The 21,499-nt window shown below is 39.3% G+C and overlaps 1 protein-coding gene across 3 annotated transcripts in view; it reads right to left on the minus strand.

Moving 5' to 3' along the window:
* Positions 1-2,585: 2,585 nt before the first annotated feature.
* scg3 (secretogranin III) overlaps positions 2,586-21,499 on the minus strand; it is a 28,158-nt gene continuing 9,244 nt past the window's right edge. For 2 of the 3 annotated variants that reach the window (XM_088334291.1, XM_088334292.1), the window contains exons 9-12: positions 20,578-20,652; positions 18,593-18,700; positions 14,420-14,509; positions 2,586-3,194 (exon numbers count right to left, since the gene is read on the minus strand). In XM_088334291.1, the coding sequence (XP_088190417.1) occupies positions 3,076-3,194; positions 14,420-14,509; positions 18,593-18,700; positions 20,578-20,652 (392 nt within the window). In that variant the 3' untranslated portion in view covers positions 2,586-3,075. The remainder of the gene's footprint in view (positions 3,195-14,419; positions 14,510-18,592; positions 18,701-20,577; positions 20,653-21,499) is intronic. The other variant, XM_088334293.1, reaches the window with a different exon arrangement.

Genomic DNA, 21,499 nt, shown 5'->3' on the forward strand with positions numbered 1-21,499 from the left:
AACAATGACAACAGTCAATGTTTTTGTTCCTCCATGTTCTTGCTTTTTCAATAAAATTGGGGGTCGAGAGACACTTTTCTGAAGTACATTGTAACCGTTTGCCCACACAATTGGCTTCACTCAAATTGTACAGAGCTAAGGTTGGGCTGCATGACATTTTTAGATGTTTTAGAGCAAAAAGGTAAAGGAAGGAAGACTGTTTTCAAACAGTCATAAAAATTAGAGGTAAAATCAGCCCTAAAAAATCCGCCTGTGGGTATTAAAGCCCGACTTAGCCAGTGCTTCACCAATTGAGTGGCTCAGGAGGTAGAGCGCTCGTCTTGGGATGAAGAGATCGCAGTTCGAATGCTGGCTCCTCTGTGTTACATGTCGAAGTGTCCTTGGGTAAGACACTTAACCTCTAATGCCCCCAATAACATGGCTGCACGGCCGCTATTGGGAAATGTGAAGCACATTGTAAAAGTGCTTTGGGAAGTCTTGACTTAAAAAGCGCTATATAAATGCAGATCATTTCATTTGAATCATACCCAAAATTTCATATTTTATTTTTGTGGACTTGAGAAAAGTCAATTTATGTTAACTAATTAAAACCTTTCTTTTGTAACTAAACTAAGTTAATACAAGACTAAAATATGTGCATCTTTTATATTTTTGTATCTGCAGAGGTTACATTAACTTACAAATTTCCATCATTCATGGGAAAGTTTTAAGGCCATTGTTATTTTGACAGGTTGAAAATTTAGCCATCAAGAATCTTACGCGACACTAAGAGAGAAAGAGGCAGAAAGACAAAGAAGTACAATGATGGGTGGATATTGATAAAAAAAAAGACAGCAAGGAGAAGCCCGACCCAAACATAATGATTGACATTTCAGGCCCGAAATCATTTTGAAAGTTATCTAGTTACGTTACTGCATTATTACGGTACTTGGATTACATTGCGGATTACATTTTTTCAAGGCTGCACGGCGGCTGGGTGGTTAGCACGCAGCCCCACGGTGTGGATGTCTAGGGTTCAAGTCCCGTGTGGAGTTTCCATGTTTTCCCTGTGCCTGCGTTGGTTTCCACCAGTTTCCTCCCACATTTCCAAAAAGGTTAGGTTACTTGTCCGGTCCAAATAGTCCCTAGATGTGAATGAGCGAGTAAGTTGTCTGTCTTTATGTGCAACTGGGTGGCAACCAGTTTGGGCTGTCCCCTGCCCACTGCCCGAAGACAGCTAGGATGGACTCCAGCACCCCCGCAACCCTATTGAAGATCAGCCGTGCAGATAATGGATTTTTTGACAGGTAACTGTATTGGATTACATTTTTGAAGTAACCCTCCCAATATAGATTGTCTGTTGTTGCCTTTGCTCACCAAACAAAGGCATTAATGCAGCATTGTTGTTTTTGCTTTTGTTTTCATGCTAATCTGGAGAACTTTGACTTTTTTTTTAAACATCACACACATAACTGGTTTCTCTCAAATACATTCATACCGCTTAAGAGCTTATTTTTTTCCAGAATCGTGCTTGTAACCCGAAATGCTCATGAAACAAGCACATTTTCCTGATATGAAATCATCAAAAACGAATTGGTCCGTTCGCGTCCTCCTAAAATCATCAAGCACATTAAAATAGCTATAAAACATATTTTAAAAATACACATGTAAATAGTATTTACTCATAAAAATACGCTAATAAGATGAATAAGATATTAATGAAATGGAATGCGAGTTTATTATGAGCAGTCGTGATGCGGAAGAATGGTAAATGCGGGAGGAGTAATGGTGATCACATACCTGTAAACTTATATGATTGTCCCTTATTTTATGTTTTTTGATCATTTAAAATTGTGTACGCTGTATAACAAATTTTGTACGGGAAATTAAACACATTTCCCCCAAGTTTTTAAAAACTTGAAAAAGTCTTACATTTGATAACTTCACAATAATGCATTGAAAAGCTCTTAAATTTTGTTCACAAGTCTTAAATTTACCTCTGCAAAATCCTTGCAGCCTGGTCATTACTTTTTTGTGATTTAGGTCTATACAAATAAATGTTATGCTATGAGGGCAAACACATAACGGCTTCTGTTCATGATCTTAAATAGACGTTTGCAGTCAATATGCAAATTGTAAGTTTATTAGCATGTTAATTTAAGTAAGGGTTGATCGTCTCATCAAAGGAGAAGTGGTCTTCAAATCTCAATCTATCTATCTAATCTACTCTAATCCATATCAATTACTTTATAAATCCCAATTTGTGTGTATGTTTGCGATTTGTAGGCTACGGAACAGCTGAACCGATTTTTGGGAAAGTTTACAGTCTCTTTAGCTAGGTTTTATGTCAAGCCCACCCTAAATAAATATCAACAAATTTTGATCGCTTTTACTCTCTGGCGTATTGCGCCTCCCGATCACTCCAAGCAGACGAATACAATCTTCTATTGGAACCAACACCTTGATTGATGCAATTGTTTCTTGTGCACATGTTACACCAACCCAAGACCCGCAAGGCTGGGCTTTTCACATTTACACATACTTGTGATGTCTTTCAGTTCACATTTCCCTTCTGTGATTTGCTCTGCTGGCCTTATAAAGCACACTTGCAAAGAAAAGTCAGTTTTAATTGCTTTTGCGCCCTCAGGAAAAAAAAAATCACATATTTACATTTGAAAATACCTCATTTTGTGTGTCTACTGAAATGAAATTGTCAATACAGACACATGAAAGAATGTATGACACATCGCTCTTTTACGGGTCCTAGAGTTATTACGGCAGTTAACTAATATGTCAATATATATCTGTTAGAATGAGAAGCAGGGAAATAGTAAGGTCTCACATATACACAATAACCAAGAAAACACATATTACAAAGAGTATGTTTTGTATGTATTATGCAAAATGTAACGAAAATGTGTTAGGGCCTCATTTCGTCTATTTATTACATTCTTTACTTTATATTGATTGTAGCATATATGGCAGAATAAGCAGTTAGTATGAATGCACTTTACCATGGCGTAGAGATTGAGTTTAAGTAAGAAATGAAAATGTTCCTAGTATTTTTGACTGAGTTCTAGAAGCTGGAGGTGGACGTCACAGGCTGCTGTAGATCCTTTTGATGGTGTCCCCCTCGTCCCTGGCTATTATGCCCTTCGTTATATAGGAGTCCACTTGCTGGTCCATGAAGTCCTTGAGTTTGGACAGGTCATAATCTGGTGCACAAACAACATTGACATTATGGTACATTATTTGGTGTGTAGCATGTCACAAAAATACAGCAATCCCTCGGATATCGCGGTTCATGGGGACATTATCCCCCCTCAAAAAGTCAAAATCCGCAAAGTAGTGGGGCACCTTCATAAAAGCCCCCAAGGGTCAAACTAACCTTAAGATGACGTCCCTACCGACTGAGAGTACAACAAAATAACTATAGATCTACAAATAAAAACACAGAACAGAGAATTGCAGTTGGATGAATAGTCTATACTATATTACACAAAAGTACACTTAAATTGGAGGGCTTCTTCTTTCAGTGCAAGAAAGTGATTTAGAGAATGTTTGGCTAGCTGCACGCTAACATCAGATAACCTCGAATTGAGCCAGGTCTACGTAATAATTATAATACAACCATGCCAGATGTAGTGGTTTCCCACAGGTTGTTGCACCAGGTCATCCGTTTCATGGGTAATGGATCTGCCCTTGGTGAGATACAGGATCGGCAGGAGTAGATTGAGAGAGATGTTAGCCTAGCCGTAGCAGTAGATCGGAACTGCGACCTTGCTATTTATTGCCTTTTCTCCCGGTGCCGCCTCAGTCGCTTCCCGGACCCATTAACAATCCACGTGATCACCATTTCTTTGCGCTCTTCTGACTCTCCTCTGAGTAGAAATTAATTGAGGAATTTATTTTCAATGTAACGAGCTGCATAAGCTAGCTGTTGCCATGCTTCCCAGTTTGCTTTGGGTAACACATTAACTCAAGTGCTATACAAATAAACATGACTTGATTTGACTTGTGCGCTTGTCCCCTGTTTCACTGACAGCACACACAAGCCTATCACAGTCGTGCACACAGTCACGTCCACCCAACACACAAAGTCCTCCCTAAATTGCCCCCGTGATAACATTTGCTGTGTGCTTTCTGCTCAGAAATCAATGCATGATAAATTGATATCAATAACAATAAAGACAATTCAATTCAAAATCTGTGATGTAGTGAACCATGTATTGATAAAATGACTGACTGAGGAGAACTTGCTCCTGTGGAAAATCGTAAGGTTTGCCGCTTTATTCCCAAAAGATATTTTCTTTAAGAGATTATTTAAATGTTTTGTAACTTGATCATACAAAGCATTATAATCATTATGACAGACTCGACATTGTGACCCTGGTTTAGTGTCCCCAATGTTGTGGCTAATGAATCAGATCTGTCATCATACCACCCAAACAAGAAGTAATCCGGGTTGCATTTATCATTACAAGGGATTGAGGTCAGAGTAAGCACGCGTGGTGGAAAGAGCATAAGGACACCAAAAGCACGTTATACTTCTCAAACTAATAATAAGCAGAATAGGACACTATATAATTAATGTAAAGCAATTGAATTAGAAATACTTGATTTTCTTTTATAAATAATGAGACGATTATTGACTAAGATGAAAGTCAAAATAGAAGTCACCCTGAATTGAAGTCACATGTCTTTAAATAACAAACATATCATCGCACTCATTTTTGCCCATTTGTCATGACATTTATTTAACGTTATTTTTCTCTTTTAAATAGTCACTTTGTAATATTTGACCACTAGATGTCACTGTATTGTGTAGTGCAATTGGAATTGAACGGTACACACTACAGGGACTCAAAAGTGAGCATATTGCACCATTTTCTTCCTTTTTTTGGCTCAGCCTTTCACAAGCCTTTTAAATTTCGGGGGTACTTGCGGCAGCTTCCCCTAGGTGAGCCTCATGTTTATGTAAAATCAATAAATAGTTTTTAATGAACGTTTATAGGCTAACTAAGAAGATTTTTTTTTAATTAAGATGTTTTAACCCCAAGGAGAGACACTATGTTTCTTTGTGTATTTATTACGTGCCATGTCCAATCTCGTTGTAAACAATGTTCACTACATTGTTATCAAAGACAATTCTATTTCTAATGTTAAATACAATATCTCTTTTTTGTAATTTTCTTTTTTACTTTTTTTGCATGGAATGTTATAATGTAAACAGATACCAATATTTTGATTATTTAAGAAGTTAGCCGTTTTGTAGAACTTTGCTGAAAAGTGTAATTGTTAAAAAATATAGAAAGTAAAAATATACAACAATAGCCCCAAAATGGAGCTAGGTTTTTTTTTGCATGACAGCGGCGGTACCACAAAAAGTATCTAACTCGTTAAATATTTATTGCCTTTCTTAATAATTATTTAACCTGGCTTGTTTTTAAAACGGTAAATAAAACAATCCGAAAAAGAAAAATCTCATCAAGGAATAATAATGCTATAAACCTCATTTATGTAGTTTTTTCATACTTTCAGCTAAAATTAGGTTTGTTACTTTTATTGATTTTCTAGAAAAAGCTATTTTGATAATGTTGCTGTTTATTCTTGGACAGTTAGCATAGCAATCAACACAGCTAAGAAAAAGTTTCACGTTAGCATTCATTTGGAATCCTTAACTCACTAATAATACATATTAAAATACTACTTTCTTTATTTAATTCTAAAAGACTTGTCACCAAGTTTTGTGTTGTTGTCAAATGCCCAAGTGTCTGTGATAAGTCACATTTGAAGTATTCTTAATTAGTGTTTATTAAATAATTCACACAAGATTTGTAATACATCTTCTAGAAAAGTAAATCCTCTTATTGAGCAACATACATAAACTTCATATTTCAAGGTAATCCCAAATTCTAAACATGCAAAATAGTATATGGGTTTTGCATAAAATCTATATATATTTCAAGGTATATTGCAATTATTTTCCGAGATTATGTATTTTGAAGACAGCATGTCTTGATTTTCTCACCGTGTTTTGATGTCATCGAAGGAACACCAGAACCTGTCACCCTATTGTTTTACATATTAACTGGTCGAAGAGGTTACAAGAGAGAAAGCTTACCACGTGTTGTGAGTCATAATTTTATTCATATTTAGTTTCTTTTGTCTTTTATTAGCATATTTGGTATTGGAGTAAGTAATTCAGTTAAAGTACCGTATTTTCCGCACTATAAGGCGCGCCGGGTTATAGGGCGCACCCCAAAAAATAGTTTTTGGTCCTATATTTGACATACATAAGACGCACCGGATTATAAGGCGCTACAATGGGAACGTCGACAAAACAGTCAGATAGTTTAGTCAAACTTATTACCCCCTTAACATTCCGAAAGCTTGCAAAGACGCAAATATGTGTCGAGAACACGTGCGGATGCGGTGTCCGTACGATGTCACTCAAATGCATCGTTTCATCATTCGGACGGTTAAAGTCTTGGGATTCAAGAAATGCCAACCATTCCTTAGTTTCTATTTTCTTTTTCGCTCGCAACTTTACTGTGCATATGACAATAAACACTTGGAATTGAGTTTAATTTAAAAATAGACACTCCATTCCATCCATTATCTGCACCGCTTATCGCAGAAACATCGAGTTCAGTTTGAAACAAGATACAGGAAAAATATATAGCCGGAGTAGCTCACCGAAGTCGTTGTGTTCAATAATAATGTGCAGCCATGGTCCTCTTATATCCGTGAGTGTAGTAAATCCAGGAGAATAAAATATTTACAAATACAGAATAGTAAAAAATGCTTTCTGTATGCCGTCAACCACGTGCTATACACATTCATCTTTTTTGGCCAATTGCAGGCTTTGTTTTGCCGCTTAAGCCTATGCCAGCCTGTAAATGATAAAAAGGATCCGCCCCTTGACCTCCGAATAACTTTAGCCAATAATGATCGATTCAACTGATGATTGATACATCTTTTTCGGCCAATTGCAGGCTTTGTTTTGCCGTCCAAGCCTATGCCAGCCTGTAAATGATAAAAAGGATCCGCCCCTTGACCGTTGAATAACTTTAGCCAATAGTGATCGATTCAACTGATGATTGTCACATCTTTTTCGGCCGATTGCAGGCTTTGTTTTGCCGTTCAAGCCTATGCCAGCCTGTAAATGATAAAAAGGATCCGCCCCTTGACCTCCGAATAACTTTAGCCAATAGTGATCGACCACGGAAAGAATACAATCCCTGTTCACTAAAATCCCTTTCAGTTTCAGAACTGGCCTTACATGTTGTCTTAATGGGATTTGCTATTTTGAAGGTGTTTGTTTTATTTAATGCTGTAACCGTTAGGGTCTGGTCCACCTCCACCCAAGAGAGGGCTTGTAATTGGGACAATAACCCCACACGTCCCTACTTAGCCTGACCCTTTATAAGGACATTTTGGACAGCACACAGGGTTGGGTAATTTTCATTTTCGTTTTTTTTAGTCCAGACAGTTTTATTGTTGTTTAAGACCTTTGTTCATTACTTTATTCAGCATTTTTGTGATTAAGTACAAACATTTTTGAGAACTGTGAGCTTCCTGCTTTCGGGCAAAATCACAACACTCACAGCTCTACAGCAAACAAACCTTGAGTATACATTTTTGGTCTCCCTGACTCGTATTTTGCAACATATTTGCATAATTGTGGGACGGAACACTACACGTTCTGTGTCTATTTAAAAAGAAAATTCACTTTGGGAATACCTTATAATGAAAGACAGTTCAATTTCCTTTGACCTTTTATTCACATTCCCGCTAATGTCACAGCGATATCATTTGAGCTTCCGAAATGAGCTTTTTCTTATCAGTCGCAGAAACAAAACAAATGTTCCCAAAACTAATTAAAGATCCGGAGATTTACAGTACACTATGAATTTCAAGAAGGAAAACCCCTGTTGATGAGGCAACCTCCATCCACGATACAGTCGCCGGGATACAGTTTGCCAATGACAAACATTGTGCGTGTTAGGGATTTAAATGCAATTTGATTGGACTCTTTCAATCTTGACTGTGAGGAGCCAAGATGGAAAAGCAGTATGTAGCCGCTGTGTCCATCTGCTGCCCTGCTTAATCTCTGTGATGTGTAGGCGTAAGCGCACATTTCCAAGCAACCTGCCAGATGAGATTGTCCTAATGGGAACGTCTGCTGGAGTAAACACACTAAAAGGCTATTTGCTCCGTCTCCATGACACTGGAAAAAACTCAGAGGCCTTCGCTGCCCACCTGTTCCTCCCTTCCGACAATAGAACAGTCAATATAATTATGACGCTTTGTTTGCTGAACATTCTAGTGACCTCTCTGCCTAATTAGCATTTACTTGAAAATGTTGCTATCTTAGTTAATGTGTAAAGTGTAGTCATACTAGTATGATCTTGCTGCTATAAAATAGCTGGTATTGTACCTTATTGATTGCATGTTTGAACACGGGAAAGAGGGAGTCATTTCATCATTGCTGTTTGTTGTGCATATAGGATATTTGACAATAAAATTGATATTGAGTTGAGTCCTTTGGACACATAATCAGACACACAGCTATGAGGTCTAACAGTTACATGAAGTCAGGTGAGGCAGTTGAGGCAGGTTGATTCATTTTTCTAAATCGCTGAAAGCTAACTGCAGACGAAGGCTGTGAAAAGGTGAAGCAACTGGAAGCTGTTTAAAAAGCAGAGCGGCAGGAACTTTTCTACGAAAGTTGCGAGGTCGTGACGCTGATCGCCAAGCACTGCTAACCTTTTACGGAGGGTGAATTTACTAAATACAGTTGAAAGAATGCCAGGCTGAATAGTCGGCAGTCACACATCTTCATTTTATCAAATCCGGCACCCTTTCTGAAAATTTGGGGATTTTGTGCAGCCCTTTGGGACTTCTTGTGATTAAGGGCTATACAAAATAAACATGACTTGAAAACCTTCATTATGGAAAGGGTGTTCCAAAAGTCTTAGGCACGTTTTGACTGCTTCTCTATGTAAAAAGCTCAGCCCTTCTTTCTCTGGGTCACTTTAAGCCTGAGGTAGTGACTAACAGGCACAATTTTAGCACCTCACTTGACCTGGCCGGTTGTTGTATCCTGCCTGCCAGGAAGAAGAGAGTGCCAAATCTTTGCGACCAACACTAGCAGAAGCTAAAAATGACAGAGTCAAATGGGAAACGCAGAAAAGGGTGGACTTTTTTGCCCCCCATCAACAGAAAAGTAAGTCATTTGTGTGGTAAAATTGTCTGCTACTGTGGCATCACCAAAAATGTACATAAACACTCTGAAAAAGCTCACCCTGACCAACGAGCTGCAACCAAACATCTAAGCATATCACTGTTCTTGAACAAAAACCTGTAATGTCGTTGTCACTATGCCAAAAGAGCCATTAAGAGAAAATTGAAACTTTAATAGAAGCACCGATTTAATTTCAAACTACTGTATTGTTGAATGGCCGGCACTTTAGTTATACAGACTTTGCGTTTTAGTTACCTTGTTGCTTTTTTTGGTTTAACGCTCTTCCATCTGCTCTGAAGCAGTATTATACATATTCATATATATATATGTATTTTTATACTTTAAGTTTGTGATAGTTATTTTGAATAAATTAAACATTTTCGGTGTCTAAAATTTGTATGTTGCATACAGGTATATCAAAAATATAAACTAAATCAAGGAGAGAAGTGTTCAATTAGTCAATACTAAAATTCTAAGCAAAAAATATCCGTATCAGATCATTTCTGATCGATACTACCCAGTATTTACTTGAATTGGATGGATACCAAAACTTCCGGTATCGACCGCCCCAAACCTGAATATTTTTGCGAAATGAGGGGAGTCATTATAACGCTATTGTCTGACATTTTTTGCTCATCAAGAAATAACGACCCCATTGCAGATCTTATCTCGAAATGTTTGCAAATAAAATCACTCGTATCTCAGGCCACCACTGTAAAAGTACACAGGAGTTGAATATCGAGGCTACCGGAATAAAAGCTTAAAATTGTTGATTTACATAACAAGAGAGTGTCCCACTTTGAGAAAACTGGCCGTACACTCGAAACGCGAGGGTGTTCTTTGTATCTTCTCCTTATTATTAAGATGTTTCTCCTTTAGCCAAACGGTTAACTGGCAGGCGGGGGAGGAGACTGTTGTCCCAGACAACCACCCCACACTAGAATACTAATGAAGTGTCCCACATACATGCACAAAGATGAGACGCCGTGAAAACCTCACTGCTAATTTTTTGCCACGTCTTTTAAAAGGCACTTGTCCTTTTTTCTCCAAGCACCTGCTTTTCAACACATGGTAAATGAATCCTCGGTGCGCCCGGGGTAAGAAGCAATTTCCTTCGCACAGCTAGGTCTCATTAACATTTCATTTCCTGTCGCCAAATGAAATACCGCCGAGCATTGATTTTTTTTACAGCAGCACGGTGGCTTTTGTACGTCAATCAGTTTTCAGGGTAGACAGCCATAACGGAAGAAACAACACCCCTTGCCAAAAAGCAGAGATAATCGATCTTTGAAGATATCATCTATGCTTGGATTCAGTTTCATCTTTGCTACCACGCTCTGGTGTGCAGTTTCATCTTATGCAGTTTGAGCTGCGGATTAGGGCAGCCTGACATGGAACTGGTCAGGAACTTTTATAGTAAAAAGAAAGAAAATATGAAAGCGCCAAATTTCCAGTATTTAATACGAGATATAAGCAGTGGTGGGCCGTCAGGGCCTGCAAGGCCTTCTCTGCTGGCCTGAAAAATATCTGAATCGTGTGATGTTAATTATAGTTTGTTTATTATTACGTAATAAATAAATCAAAATTGTCTGTCAGCCTCCTTTCATTGCCTCTCCATAGTTGCGCTGCTTCCAGATGTGCCCTTTTATATTTAAGAATATAACTAATCATATTTCAGCCATTAGTTGTTGCTATGCTCCGGATTCCACCCAGAGGCCTTCAGAAAAAATCCTGAAGGCCGTGTATCTGTCATGATTACTGATGCGATTCACCTGTGCCCGCTCATTTGGCGCCAACCACTGCGGGTCCTGATTGGATCCCTGTCACTATTTGAACCCTGTCCTGTCAGTCCGTCTGCGAATCTCCGTGTATACTCGGCAAGCCTTTTTTGACCCGGACTCACACCTGTCCAGTGTTTTGCTCCTGTTTGTCTCCCTCTACGACCTGTTTAGATCCTGATGACGACTGCTCTCCCATCCCGGCTTACAACTAGATTCCGACCCCGACCACGTCTTGCTCTCCCAGTCCCGGCTACCGACCAGTTTTCTGCCATCGCTCGCTACGGAAGATCCACTTCCGTGTTTGGATCACAATCCGAGTACGAGACCGACTTGCTTCCTGCGCCCAACAAACACTGGATCGTGGGCGCAGCCCTTCCTCTCCTTTTAATAAAACTTGTGGTAAACGTCACGCAAGTGGGTCCTGTTTCTGTTCTGGTCCTGACAGTTTCATAAAATTAGTCTTCAAGAAAGCTGTTGGTTTTCAATCAGATTCTAAGTTGGCCTCTGAGCGCTTGCTGGCAAGCGTTGGGTAACATCACCGGTTTCACACACTATGATTGGTTGGGGGCGTTAATCCATGAAAGTGATCGCGCCGTCAGCCGTTACCTTGAAGAGACCAAGCTGCGCAAGGAAATATATTGTTGTGTTGATTTAATAGTGAAAGGTCTCACAACTCCGAAGGGAGTTAGCCTTTCTCAAGCTGGAAAGGGTTTTATCTGGCATTTTCTGCTCAGAGGTAAGATCTTAAGCCTGAGCCCAAGCTCGACCCGATCCAAATTTCCGGGTGGTCGGGCCTAAATGTAAGTCATTACATTCCAGTTTGGCCGAGCTTCTCTCTCGCTGACTTTTTGTATTTTTACTATCCACCCGTCATTGTTCTCCTTTGTCTCTGTCTAAACAAATTTGTTTAACTAAGATTTTGTTACAAAAGAGCCCTCCGTCCCTCTCTTGTGCAGTCTGCAATGCTGGCTTCCCGTAAGGCCAGCTACGTCGGACCCAGAGAACTAGACGCGCGGTGTCGGTCGTGGTTGACTCTAATCACCACTCCCCCACCCGAATTCTCACAGATAAAACTGGAAATTTCCCTTCCAAGAGCTGGTTTGTTCACGATAACACATCACTAAACAGACGAGGACTGAAGGCCTAGGCGTAACTGCACAGCCTGCCACTGGATATTATTATTACAGTTTTAGGCTTTTTGATCAAATCTGAGGATAAACCTAAAATGTGCCAATTTCTTGTTCATAATTTCCCCTGCTTTGCCGTTGTTTAGGTTAAAACGAAAGAAGCCACCAATTTACTGGAACAAAACAGCCATATTTTTCAAGCATTGGATTGACAGTAACAACATATGTGGTTTTGCCACCCTTAGTAGACATGACCACAAAAGTGTTTGTTGGGCGACAGAAAGTCTCAGATTTTCTTCATTTTCAAAATCCATCTTTTTAAATTATTTATCGTATTTTCTGGACTAATACATAATCGTTGTTTTATAGGTAGGCGGTTCTTACAACAGCTTTTCTTCCCCGCCAACGATTACCGTCATCTTCTTCTACACTGGAAACAAGCTTCTTCTACGCTAAAAACGAGTTTCTTTTTTGACAACGTAGCATTGATTAATTATATGCCAAAAGTTAACCTTTTCCTCTACACCTAAAACTAGCTTTTTTAACACCAAAAACTACTTTGATCTTATTTCCCCAAAACTACTGTCTTCTTCTAAGCTTCTTCTGTGCAAGGGGTGGGCTACTATTTAGAGCCGGGAGCCGCATTGGGTTAAAAAAACTTGATCAAAGGGCTGATCCTGGGGACGGATCAAATTTTTTTCAGTCATGCAGATATTATATTTGTATTTCCTTTTAAATGGATTAGTCTTATCAAATTGGATTTGAAACAATCACGATTAAAGCAAAATAATATATTAGGTCCCTATTTCAATCACAAGACGGCACGGCAGTTGGGTGGTTATCGCGAAATCCCACGGTGCGGGAGTCCACTATTCAATTCCAGCTACCGCAGCCTTCCCGTGCGGAGTTTGCATGTTCTCCCTGTGCCTGCATGGTTTCCTCCGGGCGCTCCAGTTTCCTCCCACATTCCAAATTGTCCCTAGGTGTGAGTGGGTGAGTGAGTTGTCTGGGTCTGTGTGCCCTGCGACTGGCTGGCAACCAGTTCAGGGTGTCCCCTGCCCACTGCCCGAAGATCGCTGGGATAGGCTCCAGCACCCTCGCGACCCTATTGAAGATACATGGCGCAGAAAATGCATGGATTTAGGCACTTCATTTGATATTTAGATATGTCAAGTCTCATTTATTTGTGTAGCCCTTCATCATAAAAATGTGTCAAAAGACTGCACAGGTTAGAATCACACCATTCCCTGATCTTGAACCAACATGCGGGCACTGAAAAACTCAAAATTTTAAACATAAGGAAAATAAGAAACCTCGGGAAGGGGCTTCACAAGTGATAACCCTCCTTCCAGGATGACCAGGGTGCAATTTGTAGTATTACAATAGTTGTATTTTTGTTGTTGTTGTATTTAAGTAGTATTTGTTAAGTCAGATTTAGTTTTAGAATTTAGTATTTCCATATGTTTACAGTATTTTTATATTATTTGTGTAGTGTTACCATAGTTTTCTTTTTCAAGTATTTTTGCAATCTTTCCAAAATTCAATATTTGTGGTATTACTGTAGTTTTACTGGTACCCGGTACTTCTATTTTTGATATGTCTGTGGTAGTAGTATTATCTTAAAGTATTTCTGTAGAAGTCCCTGTCTTTAAGCACTAAATTTGATATTTAGTTTTGTAGTCATTTTGTTGTATTTGATAGTATTGTTGTTGTAGACATAAAAGGACAACTGGGCTAAAGTCGGAACCTCCCAAAAATGTTTTTTTTATTAGTTATCCCATAAAGTGTGTATGTGGCCCGCTGGCAGCAGTTTGCCCCAAAAAACGTTCTGTGCAGAAAACTAGCCTCTCTTACATCAAAAACTAGCGTTGTCTTCTATGGTGAACCCTTAATTCTTCTACACAGAAAGCTATCTTTGTTACGTTGCTCTATGCTGAAAACTGGCCTCTTACAGAAAAAAATAGCTTTTTCTACGCCTAAAACTAACTTCTTCTTAGAAAAATGTGTCTCCTAAGATTTGTGTCCTAGTGATGAATTTACTAATACTACCTTTTGTGTTCCAACAATGCAGTCAAATCATCTGTAATGAGGACAAACTCATCAAGCGTGATCCAAATTCAATAGCTATGGACCAAGCATCTATGTGGCACACTTTTGAAATGCAGATTAGGAACAACAAAAAGAGCTTAAAGCTTTAAGCTCCGCTGTGACTTGGACCCACTTTTCACCCACCAACAATTGCCGGAAGCTAGCGGCCAGTTAAGTTACTTCTTTCAACTCACCGTCTTTGCCTTCTTTCTTGTTGTGTTTCTTCAGCCACTCGATGTTTTTCCTGATGGCCTCCAGATACATCTCGGACTTGCCGGCTCCGTCTGTAGGTAGCCATCAAAATATGCAAATTAAAATGATTGCCTTGGCCAATCAGAAATTCACAAACATAACCTGATGCACTAGCCCAGTTAAAATTATATTAGGTCGTGGGCCATATGGTAAAAAAACGTTCTAATGAAAGCCAGACTAGGTAAGGGGGTGGGGGGTTGTAGGACAAGAAAAAGAGAAAGAGAGACAGAGAGAGAAAGAGAGAGTGAGAGAGAGTGAGAGCGAGATAGAAAAGAGAGAAAGAAAGAAAGAGAAATTGAGAGAGAGAGAAAGAGGGAAAGAGAGAGGGAGGGATAGAGAGGGAGACAGAGGGAGATAGAGAGAGTGAGATATAGAAATAAACAGAGAGAGGGAGATAGACTGATAGAAAGAGAGAGCAAGTGAGATAGAGAAAGAGAGAGCAAGAGAGTGAGAAAACGTGACGGGCAGTGAGAGAGAAAGAGTGAGTGAGAGATAGAGAGAGAGAAAGAAGGAGAGACAGAGAGAGAGAGAGAGAGATGGAGGGATAGAAAGGGAGATTGAGAGAGTGAGATAGAGATATAAACAGAGAGAGAAAGACAGAGCGAGAGAGAGAGAAAGAGAGAGAGAGAAATAAAGAGAGAGAGCAAGAGAGTGAGAGACAGTGATAGACAGTGAGAGAGAAAGAAAGAAAGAATGAGAGGGAGTGAGAGAGAAAGAGAGATAGAGAGAGAGAAAGAGAGAGAGGGAGTGAGAGAGGTAGGGAAAGAGACAAAGACAGAGAGAATGAAAGAGAGTTTAGGAGCATGAGAGAGAGAGAGTGAGAGAGTGAAAGATAGAGAGAGACACAGAGAGAGAGAGAGGGAGAGACTAAGAAAGAAACAAAGCTATGGTTGCTTTGTGAGTGGAGGCTGGCTTTTGGTGACAACTGTTTTTTGTCTTTTGATTCTCTTGCTGTTGTCTCGCGGGCCCGGACTCATTTACTTAACAGGCCGGCCCGTGGTTCTTATTTTTTTTACCCCTGCACTAGCCATAACATCAGTGTTTATACATGTAGTGTTAAGGGTCATCATTCCAAAACAATGAAATGAAAATTCTTCTCATGTGATATATTATTCCTTCGGATAACCCTTTTTCACAGTTGAACGAGTAGTTTGCAGCACACAGGGAGGGAAAATAATGACAGCTGTGAGAAGCTTTTGCCCGTTCCACTCTTATTGGACTGGCCTAGTTTTTGGCCAAACACGGACTCTGTGCTATGATTGGCTGCAATGTGCCAAATTATTTATTTATATATTCTTCTCCCGCTAGCTCTGCTGAGAGGGAACAAAAGGTTTGCTTTGTTTTTTCGTGGAAACACGACGGGGAAGATGTTTTGTTCAGTTCACGCATTCAATGTAAGACGTTTCTCTCTTTTGGGAAAAGCCGGTGCGAGGCAATTTTTTCCCATTTTGACTCATTTTTGAAGGCCTAAAGAACTTTTAGTTCTGCTATATAGGCATTGGACATATCAAAAGATAGATTGGGCCCTCATCTTTCATTAGAAAAATGTTTTCAGCATTAACCATTGTTTAGTAAACAACAAGAACATTGTGAAAAATACTACTTTCCGAGAAAACTTTTGAGAAAAAACAACGCTTTCCATCAACCCAAAGGCACTTTGCTTGCAAAACAACATTTTATTGTCGAAGCACTGAACTCATTATGCATGAACGATGCAAAAACCTTTCAGCGCCCGATGTTTTGGTGACATGATCACACAATTTTGGTCACCATGGCGATCGCGTTCCTGCGGACATGCATGAGACGTCATCCGTCTCTGCCCCGAGAGTGACGAACTTCGTCATCTTATTTAGAAAGAAAAATAGCGTTATCTTGCTGTACTTATCCATATCTTGACTACTCTGACAACACTGCTTCATTAAGCCTTCTTGGCGTATGAGGTTGCCTACACACTCTCAATCGCAGGATACAGGGAACAATAGTAGGAAGTGGGGGCTTCCTTGATGTGTGGACAGAGATCTCTTTTAAAGCCACTCCTGCCATCTATTGGTGATTTGTCATAGTGAATTATTCCCGGAGGCTTGATACTTACAGACGAGTTACGCCAAACGCTTTATAATGATTTTTAAAAGAAAACAACAACAAAGAAATATATATTTTTACATTTTGGTACCCTGACAATTCCTCTGAAAATGTGTTTACCAATATACATAATGGCATTGAATCAGTTAACCACCAGGCCACAGACCGTGGGTAATTTGGTACTTGGCTGCACAGAAAGAGAAATGAATTCCATCATTTGCTGCTGTGTTTCAGACTGAACTTATTTGGGGCTTTGAGTTTGTACGTTTGAATTAGAATATTAATTACTTGGCATACGGATCACCTTGACGTTTTGTGTCAAACATCACAGTAGCAACCGGAGTTGTCGCTATCAGCATGTCCGCCACAAAGTTCAGAGGACTCAGGTTCAATTTCAGCTACCGGCATATTTGTGCGGGGTTTGCATGTTTTCCCAGTGCCCTCTGTCACTCCGGATTACTCCCACATTCCAAAAAACATGGCTGGGATGAGCCCAGCACCCCAGCGACCCACGTTTGGATTTTGGTGTGATGCCATGGAGATGCAATGCTACAAGAAACTTCTAGGCATCAGCCACATTTGTGCCCAAAGAGTGAAATGGGAAAGACGGTATATGGCAATATGGCATGAGGAGTCGGTATTGTGGAGAAGAGGCATTTGACCCTTGAGGAGGATATGAAATAGTTCTCCTAAATGATTTTGTATTCTTTTTTGGAAGATAAATTTACAGTTCACATTTAAATGAAGTAAAATAGGTTACTGTTATTTATTTATATATACCAAAATCAAAAAGTTCTGTCCTGCTACTTAGCTGAGAACATATTTCACAAGGATTATCTCATTAAAACAAGGGTTGGTAACCACTGTTCTCAGACAAGAATATCATTATATTGCATATCGATACAAAGAACCAATCTTTTAAAAAATGTCTGATCAGCCTTTTGGAGCTAAATGAAACAGGAAGTGTGTTTTTCTTCGCCACACCCCTTATGACCAATGGAAGAGTTTTATTCTATTTTGTATGAATGGCAATTTGATGCTGTTTTACCCATTTACTGTTTTCAGATTTTCTTTTGGGCCTTTAAAAGCCAACAACAGGTATATGTTTTGGGAACTTTCCCTAATGTGATCGTTTCACAGACAGGTTTAAAATTGAAAGTGTCCCAAAAAAATAATATTCACGGTTTATAGTTAGAGTATTGATACAACTTTTGTTTATTCAATACAAACTATTGAACCTATAGTTGTTATGAGCTACTCTGGTTACGAAACATTGGTGTCTTTCGAGCACAAAATCTTGCCTGAAATATGAGAGAAAATCCAAGTTACAAAAATGTTCAGACGCTCCCAATAGATGGCCGTGCTCCCCTTCTCCTCCCACACCTCTCTTCCTCACTCCTCCACCCCTACGGATACACCTCTGATAACAACCATCAACTTCTTCCATGATAAACGCTTATTATAAACTCACATTTTACCTAGTTAATAAAACATTATTTATCTTATTACTGTATTTTTATGTTCAAGTACTATTAAAATGTGTTTTGGTGATCAGGAAGATGTGTTTTATGTTTAAGGTTAACTTGGATAATTTTGTTAGGAGGAGAATACATTGATTGTTTTTCAGTCATTTCTTTTGAAGATAATTCATTCAAGATATGAGAGATTCTAGATACAAGCTTGTATGTAGAGGACCAAAGTATCTTATCATAATAAACAAAAGGCAAATCTTATTTGAAACAATTAAGAAACACTCAAAATATTGTTTTCCGTCTTAGTGCGTTTGGTTCACCAATCCAATCCAGATTTCAGTTTGAAAGAAAAAAAAATAGCAATGATGACGTTTTATTTCTGTTAAGTGTCAAAAGGAGTTTTGTCTGGAACAGTGCGTAAAGGGGTGAAAACACACCCCCAAGAGAAGAAAGTTGGCATGAGTAAATTTAAAAACCCATTTGGTTTCAGAAACTATATGGGATCATATCTGAGGGCTGGAGGCATGTGGTGTGTTCATTTCATCTGCTTTGCGGACTGACTGGTAGAAGGTTGGTCCTTCTTGGTGGAGTCTTTCAGGTTCTCGTATTCCTTCTGCACCTTTGCAGCCTCGCCCTTGGTGTTGTCGTCTTCGTCCAAATTCTTGCTCACTGCCCGGAAACATGACACTCCTTTAATCCCTAGGCCTTCTTCAACTGAACTAGACCTATAAAAGTACTACTATTTATACAGTTTTCCTTTTGTTACCTCTTAAATACTCAAAGGTGCTGTCCGGATTTCAAAACTATGTTACTCTCTGCTGTAATCTACTGGCATATAGTCATGATCGCAAGGTACTTCATTCATCAAGTACTAGGATATCTTAGAGGCGCTTGAAAAAAACACCCTCCTTTTTTTAGGATTTGTGTTCACGTTTGGACTGTATTTGAAACAGAACATTTCTTACTTTTACCATTTTCACGCTACACTAGCAGGAAACTTCAAAGAAGAGCATAAAATCGCTCTTCACTTTGACTAGCACATATTTACTACTTCGCCGCAAGAAAACTTTAAGTGAGCCTTATATTTCTGAACAACAGCACCAAGGCAACCATACTGAGAATAGAGCCAGATGGTAACACAGAGGTGGAAGTTGAGTTTTTGTGTATTCGTCGGTGGTTTCTGCGGTACCGGTGTTCTGAAATTCCTTCTCACCTCTCAAGACGTCCAACCAATGCCCAGTGCGTACGCACGTGCACAGTGCTGATAGCAATATGTGGCTTTGAAATTGGTGAGAACTTTTGATTTTCGTTTTGGTTTTGTCTTACTTGACTCTTTCATTGCTTGAAAATACTGTTTTCTGACATAGCTCTAAAGCCTGGCGTGTTTTTCTGTGTTATCTCTATAGCTTGGTGTTCGGTGACTACGGTAATCATGCAGTGTACGTATGCATGACAACATTCGTTTTATAACATCAGTAAAAGTTCAGTAATTATGAGTTTCAGTGTTGCTAGTTTAACTTGATTATAAAGGAAACAAAATTGCTACTGTCAGGTCAGGTATGATGTCTCGAGACGGTAGGACGTTTCGGCAGACCACCGGATCAAATCGCATGCCTTGTTATCCTTTCTCAAGGATTAAAGAAAACCTCAGCGAACTGACGTTGACGGCAATGATACGAAAAGAGAAGTGTAGCGTTTTTGAGGGATAACTCTCACTGCTGTTCAATTCGGATGTATACATTGAGGAATAAAACAGAGTGAAAAAAATAAATATCGTGAGTATGTTGTACATTTTTAATAAAGTTTTGTTAAACTTCTTGCTTTGCTCCAGTTATATGCATGTAGTCTGGACTAAATTAATTAAATGAAATTAAATCAATAAATGTTTCCAGATGTCAGCATGGTTGATACTTTTGTTCTGTTTTTACGATTGGACAAGTGCAAAGGAGATTTCATAGGATGTCAGTTCCTTATTTTAACTCACTTTTTTCGTTGCTTTGACGATTGCATCATCGTCACTATCGGCCAATCATGTTGTTGCTCTTGGTTATCCACACCTTTTAGGGCTGATCTGGTTTTGTAACCTCGAAGATTTAATAAAAATAGGGGTCTCGAAGATGGTTTGAAGAAGGGATGGAATTCTCTTATCTGAAAGCCCCTCTGCTGGTCTTCCTTGCAAATTCTAAATCCATTGATGTTTTCTCGTCTTATTTTGAGTGTCTACTAAAGTTTGAACTGAACAGCGGTATTTTGTATTTAGAGCACATGCATTATGGAAAGGAGTATACATGTATTACCATTTTACTTGGTGCTGCCACGAAAAGAAAAATATGAATAAGCACCACCATATTTAAAGTCGCAGTGTTTAAAATGTGGCAAAAAGTAGGGGCTTGTTAACTACAATTTACAATACGTTACAATTCAATGTAATTCAAATGGATGGAATTGATACACCGGTACTTTTGCATAAGATCATCCTTATGCCAAGAAATATTTGCCGGCACAATCAATTTTTTCTTTGGCCACTATGTATTTTGTTTATTTACCTGCAAAGTCTGACGGTCCTAGAACCTTCCCGAGCTTGTTCTTGGTCTGCATCGCAATCATCGCATCCAGATTTTCTGCACAAGTGAGAAAACATAAAAATACGTCACTACTTTTATAAGTAAATGTAGAGTAATGGTAATGTTTTTCATAATTTACATTACACGTTTCCCCTTGTTTACAATTACAATGGCTTGCCACAATTTCTCTCTAATGATGTCACTCTCTGTTAACAAATCTGTCTGTACGGCCCCCGTTAGTGTTGTAAAATGCTCTTTTTTCTCTCTAATGCCTCCTCTCAAAGGCATTCCCTCACAGATTTGTTTTCAATTAGGCACAGAACGTGCAGTGTACCTTCCAACTATTATATAAATATGTTGCAAAGCACTGCATGCATCGGGGACTTTTAGTCTCAAAGTTGACCCATTTAGCATGTTTGCTGTTTAGCTGTGACGTCATTGAAGTAACGCAACACTTTCAAAACGACAAATTCCATTAACACAACATGTGAGGCCAGCTCCATAACAGACAGCAATTGTAGTGGACAGCATTTGCATACCGATCATTTTTGCTTGGAGATAGACGATGGGGCTGCCGAAAGCTTTCCTGTTTTGTTTGTTCCCGGTTGGCACTCTTGGCACTGTTGTTAGCTCGTTGTGTTGTTTGGTCTGCAAGCCTGGCGCTAGCAGAAGTTTTGCCATATCCCTTGATTTATCCTGTTCACTATGTGTTTAGTAATCAGCTCGCCTGGCATTAGTGCTGGTTTTGCCGTATTCCTCGGTTTGTTTTTTCCTGGCCAGCTTTGTGTTTATCACCGTTGCCGCTGACGCTTTTCGTTGTTGGTTCTCCGTCAGCTTGGCAGCTCACTGCATGTTTTCTGGTTCGCCAGCCTCGCATTTTTCCGCTGAGGCCGCGGTCGCCTTT

The sequence above is a fragment of the Urocampus carinirostris genome, chromosome 4 (assembly GCF_059441175.1).
Source record: "Urocampus carinirostris isolate Australia breed hairy pipefish chromosome 4, RoL_Ucar_1.0, whole genome shotgun sequence".
NCBI lineage: Eukaryota > Metazoa > Chordata > Actinopteri > Syngnathiformes > Syngnathidae > Urocampus > Urocampus carinirostris.